The sequence below is a fragment of the Podarcis bocagei genome (genome assembly GCF_964188305.1).
Source record: "Podarcis bocagei genome assembly, chromosome: 1".
Lineage (NCBI taxonomy): Eukaryota > Metazoa > Chordata > Lepidosauria > Squamata > Lacertidae > Podarcis > Podarcis bocagei.
Genome location: NC_138125.1, coordinates 119,847 through 126,180, shown reverse-complemented (window position 1 = coordinate 126,180; position 6,334 = coordinate 119,847). Strand labels below are relative to the sequence as shown.

General features: G+C 47.2%; 1 protein-coding gene across 2 annotated transcripts; it reads left to right on the top strand.

Annotated features, from left to right (window-relative positions):
• Positions 1 to 1,864: 1,864 nt before the first annotated feature.
• LOC308585249 (trypsin-like) lies at positions 1,865 to 5,973 on the top strand. 2 transcript variants are annotated; one of them, XM_081190752.1, is made up of 5 exons: positions 1,865 to 2,209; positions 3,627 to 3,777; positions 4,007 to 4,263; positions 4,606 to 4,781; positions 5,796 to 5,973. In XM_081190752.1, the coding sequence occupies exons 1-5, from the start codon at positions 2,167 to 2,169 to the stop codon at positions 5,943 to 5,945; spliced, it is 777 nt and encodes a 258-aa protein (XP_081046878.1). In that variant the 5' UTR covers positions 1,865 to 2,166; the 3' UTR covers positions 5,946 to 5,973. The 2 variants fall into 2 exon arrangements, with proteins under 2 accessions (XP_081046878.1, XP_081046879.1); XM_081190753.1 differs by having other exon boundaries at positions 2,022 to 2,209; positions 4,010 to 4,263; positions 4,642 to 4,781.
• The last annotated feature ends 361 nt before the right edge of the window (positions 5,974 to 6,334 follow it).

Genomic DNA, 6,334 nt, shown 5'->3' with positions numbered 1-6,334 from the left:
AAATGGCTGTTCCTCTTGTTGCTTCTCCCACTTTCTGGACAATGAAGTTGTCTGCAAGGCCAGTGAGGAATCTGTTTGACCTTATGCTCTTGGCTGAGTTTGACATCCAACAAATATCCGGGTAATTGAAGTCCCCCATTACTACTATCTCCCTTCCTTTTGCATGCTTGGCCATCTGTTCCAGGAAGGCATCATCTATGTCCTCCGTTTGGTTTGGGGATCTATAGTAAACTCCCACAATGAGGTCTCTGTTATTCTTCTCTCCCTTAATTTTGACCCAAATGCTCTCACTTTGGCTTTGAGGTTCTGAATCTTGGATCTCTTCATAGGTATACACATCCCTGACATATAACGCCACTCCTCCTCCTTTCTTGTCTAGTCTGTTTCTCTGAAATAGATTGTATCCCCCCATTATTACATTCCAATCATGGGACTACACCACACTGGCTCTCAGTCTTTTATATGGAAGATGCCTGATGCATATGGGGGCCTGGAAAACCTTGCCTGTAGCATTCCTTAATGCCAGCTTAATAACTGAGAGAGGAAAGTCCCTGAAACATACCAGAACTGCTTTGTTATCTTTCCACAAAATAAATACATCTATATAACACCTGTTGGTTGGATGCCACCCACAATCTCTGCTGAGGTTTGGCAAGATTCCAGGTGAGTCCCAGGCACTTACCCAGGGTCTGTGTTCCCTTGAGAATGAAGGCATGGAGGAGGCTGTTGTAGCTTTAAGAAATATGATATATTGACATATCTACACCTGAATTTGGATGGAAGGAGTCCAGATCTAACAATGTGGTCATCCAAGAGGGGTTTGTTCCCCACAGCAGTGCAGCAGTGGAGTCCAAGGCATCTCTCCCAGCCTCCCTTCAGCCATCCTGCCAAAATGGTTCTCTCCTTTGCTCTCAGCCCCCAACTCTACATATGACATCATGCTCTGCTACCCCGGTAACCTTCCAAATCTCCTGTCTCTGTTTGTACATCTGGGCAGGGGGGAAGGACAGTTCTCTTGCATTACCAATGGCCCTCAGTGACCCTGCATCACTTCTTAGTAGCCCTAGCGTAGCCAGGTTGTTTTGCATAAGCTTGCCCATAATTCGTCTGCAGTTTGTATTTTCCCTTCATATTCCAAATGGATGCTTTATTTGAGATTCCTGCATTGCAAGGGGTTGGACAATGACCCTATGAATCAAAACCCTATCATTTATTACTTTCTTGGGGTTGGGGGGGTTCCCCTCTCAAATTCATAGAACACCTATATTGCCGCTAGAAGAAGTTGTTCAAGCACATGTCAGCAGGATTGCTGCTCTGGAGGGACAGGCTCATCGGACTTCCTTGAGTGGGAATTGACCTCCTGAGGGTGACATGAACATGTTCCACATCAACAGCCTCTGGAAGAGCTACCCAAAGGTAGATGTTGGTCTATGTCCCACCGTCTCCTCCCTGGCCCACCACCTAAGGATACCAGCTGCTGCAGCATCTGGCTAGGCTGGCTAAGCAATGGACATTATGTTTATTTCAATGAACTGACTAGAGTGAAAGATTATGAGTCATGGGGGCATGGAGAGTGCGTGTATTAACAGCGCTTGGTTTATTTTTTTAGTTGCTAATACTGTTTTATAGATTATAAATGCTTTGTTAATCATATAATATGACTTTTGTTGTAATTGTAATGTTTAGCATATTTTTGTTGCCGCTTTGTTAATACACTGGTACCTCAGGTTACAAACACTTTGTACTCCACTAACCTGGAAGTAGTACCTTGGGCTGAGAACTTAGCCCCAGGATGAGAACGGAAATCGCGCACCAGCAGGAAAGCGCGCCTCAGGTGCCACTGTTGTGTTTTCTAGGCTGTAATTGTTTTTACTGATGATTTGTTAGGCTGAAAGAGCTGCTCAATGCCCCAGTGCTGGGTCTGAATACAAAACACTCTGAAAACTTGGGGAACCTGCAGCCCAGACCTCCTACAAACCCAAAGGAGCAGCAATCTTATCTCCTTCAGAAATGTTACTAAAAATAGCCTAACTGCATGGACAAGAGCCAATGTGAAAGCTGTGCAAACATTCTTTCTTCTCTTCTCTCCATTCTGGGAGATTAGACGACTTCCAGGTGCACACAGGACTCCGCATTCTCAGTGAGGCCAGTTTGAGAGAAGAGAACATGCTGTGGCTGGGTTGCAGTTTACTGCTGGCGGCTCTTGCAGGTACAACCCCCCCCCCCAAAAAAAATCTGGACAGTTTATCTGCCCAAGAATAGTCATGAAATGTTGGGTGAGGATGAACAAAACTGTAGTACAGAAGCTGGAATGCAAATCCACGGCCATCAATCCAGAAGAGGGCTAAGATTTCAGTGTGCAAGTAGAGGTGTCCTGGCAACAGAGGAGGGGAAGAGAACCAGGCAGTTAAGCCAGGAAACAGAAATGCAGGAGGGCTATCACCATTGTCAGTCATACTCAGATTTAACCCACTGATATTAATGGGCATGCCTAATTTAAGTCCACTGATTTCAGTGGGACTACTCTGAGTATTACTTAGTTGGATACAGCCCAAAAACCCACTCTCTACACTGACCATTCAGACTATTCACCCAGCCCCACTTTATTCACTGAATTTGTTCTGTAACAGTGTGTGAAACTGACATATCCCTAAGCAACTCGGTCCCAAAGTACCATGAGACCCCAAAGTACTTACTTTCCAATGTGACCACCCAGATCTGTTGATGGGGCGCTTCTGTTGGTCTCCTCACCCCAATGAACCCTGAGGTTTAGCTGGACGTCATTAGGGATTGAGCCTTTGGTGTGGCAGCCGCTGCCCTGTGGAACTCCCTGCCACCAAGAGCCACCCCTCCCTTCAGACATCTTTTGAAAACTTTAATGTTTAGAGAAGCCTTTGTAACATGTATCTTATTTCATAGTATTGTAGAGTTGGTAGGGACCCCTAGGGTCATCTAGTTCAATCCCCTGCCATGCAGGAATCTCAACTCTGTTAACTAATTAGTATTTACTGGCATTTTAATGATGTTTTCATGCTGGTTTTATTCTCATATATAATAATACACATATACAGTACATATATATGGTGGTAAGAAAATAAATTAACAGCTCATATCAGAATAATCAAAAGCAGTCAGTTATTTGGGCTGATTGTACAAAGAGGAAATGTCACTATTACATGGGGCAAACCAGCAGTGTACTATATAGTTACTTGTTATAGTTACTGTTTTGGAATAGTCTACAATAATACATTATGATCTTTCCTGTGGTTTAAAACTGTGGCTTTTATTTTAGCAGTATGAGTGATGGTATGTAGAACTCTGGCAGAAATTAATCAGGAACAGTTGCCAGCCACACTTACTTGCAATATGAGACCAATAATTCAGAGGATTCCTATGCAGGGAGATGGAGGTGGAAAGCAGGATATGGTGGCAAAAAGTTGAGCCTTTGTTTACTAGCAGGAAGAGATTGCATGCAGCGCCCTCATCTAGCTACCGTAGTCTGGCTGACAGATGTCATGGGATAGGCTGGATACCATTTCCTGAGTTCACGAGGCCACATTGCATTTTAGCATGTTCCTAACCATTGAAGAAGTCTTGATTTTTCCCTCTACCAATTATATATTGAGCTGTTGCAGCTGCTGAGAAGTTGGTTGGTAGTGCCAAGTGCCAACAAGATTCTGTGCCGTGGCAAGTCTCCCTCCAGTCAGTGCACCATGTCTGCAGTGGGGCCCTCATCAGCCAAGAATGGGTGTTGTCCTCAGCTCAGTGCAGCAGGAGGTGGGTATAAGCCTGCTTCACACCCTTTGCACACAATCTGTCTCCCACAGGGAATAAAGTCCATTCTCTGCTGTTGGCTGCTCTGTTCTCATTTGAAACAGGAGGGCAACTTGTGCATTTGCCTGCCTGCCTACAAGAATCCTTGAGGGTGAGCAAGGAATCTTGCAACCCAGGCTGAGGCAGAAAAACTCTAGGGAGAACACTATTGACCCACCTGCTCTTCTTCCAGCAGCCCAGATCACATGGAGGTCTGGCTTGGCCTACAAGTCCCTGAGACTTTTCCTAAGGAGAAGCAACAGGCCATTGCTGCTGCCAAGCTGGTGCCTCATAAGCAGTTCAACAACTACACACTGGACTATGACATCATGCTCATCAAGCTTGCACAACCAGCTGTCCTGGGTGAGCTAGTGCAGCCCATCAGTTTGCCCAGCCAATGTGCCATAGCTGGGACCCAGTGCCTGGCTTCAGAATGGATCAGCAGCAACTGTGAGTACAGAGAGGGTGGTGCTGAGAGACTAACCAGGACCAGCAACAACTGTGACAGACTGGAGCAGGGGGCTGCTGGAAGATGCCCCTCTTCGTGGCCGTGGGGGATTATGGTGGGGACACGCAAGGGGGCACTGAAGTTCCTTAGTGATGCATGGGATAAATGACACCATGCAAAAAAGGGAAGGGTAGATGAACGGCAAATGGTGGGAGGGAGGCACCAACAATTCATTGTACTATGATAGATTCATGGCAGGTGGCAGTGCCCCCTTGAAGCAGAAAGAGCTCAAGGAGAGAGGGGTGAGGCCTGAGCATAAGAGTCTCCCTCCTGCCTCGCCCCAGGCAGCTGCTCAGGATCAACATATTTTGGGCTTACAGCTGATGGAACAGACAACCTTCTGCAGTGCTCCTACCTTCCAGTCACATCTGATGCCACTTGCAACAATGTCTACCCAGGACGGTTCACTGACAGGATGCTTTGTGCTGGACAGCTGGACAGCAGCCAAGATGCCTGCAAGGTGAGGCTCTTCTCCTTTTACTGGCAAGCCCAGTGATTGGGGTGGGGGGGGGGAGCAAACAAGCAGAGGCATACCTTGACTCCCTTGTGATCTTGGCCAGAAGCTGTATCTGAAGCTGGGAGAGACCATGGACCAGAAACTCCAAAAGTTTGCTTTTTGTCACCTTTCACGCTCTGCCTGTGATTTCCTCCATGACCATCAGGACTGCTCTTCTTCCTCTCTCCCTCCCTCTCTTCCTGCAACTCTCACCTGCTGTCTCTATCTTTCTTCTATCCAAGCGCCACTTGGCGCTCCACTCACAGTTCCAATAGCACCACTGGCCAACCTGGGAGATGGTCCTGCGGGGCTGATGAGATGGGTGCCTAGAGGAGCCTGCATGCCTTGCCTGGCCTCCCAGATGGGCATGTGTGCTCCTAGCCACTCCAAGCCATGGGTGAGAGGTGTGGTTTTGGTGGCCCCCGGAGCCTGCACTTTTTGGTGGGAGGTAAGGTTGTATAGGTGTCCCTGACTTTGAGTTCAGTAACATGGTCTAATTATGTGCATCCACACACACCATATAGATGAATGCTTCCCTTCAGACTAGAGCTGTCTCCAACCAAATCACTCACAAGCATTCTCCATAGGCAGGCTAGTAGCTTACTGGCCAGACATTAACCAGAACTAAACAACAAAGCATAATATATTTGAAAAGTACAATAAAAAGCCATGTGCCAAATCCTCCCCATATCAAAGTTAAATAGCATTTATGTCATTCCCACATTCTTGAGAGGGCCAGAGGGGCTGTAAGCGCAAGCGCACACCCACCCCAACGGGAAGGGAAATTCTCCAGCTGCAAGAGCCAACCTCTTGGGACCACTCAGGAGGTACTTGTGGCTGGGGAAAGCCTCACACAGCTCCCTCTCTCCTGCTGCAGGCAGTGCTTCAGGGCCTGAGAGTTCAAATAACGACAGTGAGAAATTGCCATGATTTGATCCTGTCCCCTGGAGAGTCCCAAAGCTGTTGTCTATGTCTTAGGGAGATGTGGGCAGCCCATTGGTGTGTGAAGAAGCCCTCCAAGGACTGCTGTCCTGGAAGAAAAGCTGCAGTGAAGAGAACCGGCTGGGGCTGTACATCAAGGTCTGCATCTTTGAAGACTGGATCCACTACACAATTGCCAACAACTGAAGAGCAATAAAGCCAGATTGAGCTCTGACCTGGTATCTTGCTGCTCTGAGAAAGACCCTGTGATCTGACACCACCAGCAATGCAATGACTATACAGGCCTGGCTATTGTGGAAGAGAAGGCTTCTAGGAAGTCTACCCCCCAGTCTGCCCACCACCAGAGGGGTCATGGCTGAGGCAAGGGAGCAGAATCAAATGATTTGCTCCCTCACTCCTCAGCTTCCGGCACACCTCCTGGAATGGTTTGATTTCACATTATGGTAGATGTTGGTTAGGGTTTACCATGTAGGTGAGGGAATATGTTAACTATATTTTATTCCTCCACAAACCTGACCAACAGACAAAACATCAGCTTATTGCTTGTGTTTAGAAGCACAGTGCCAAGCATCTTT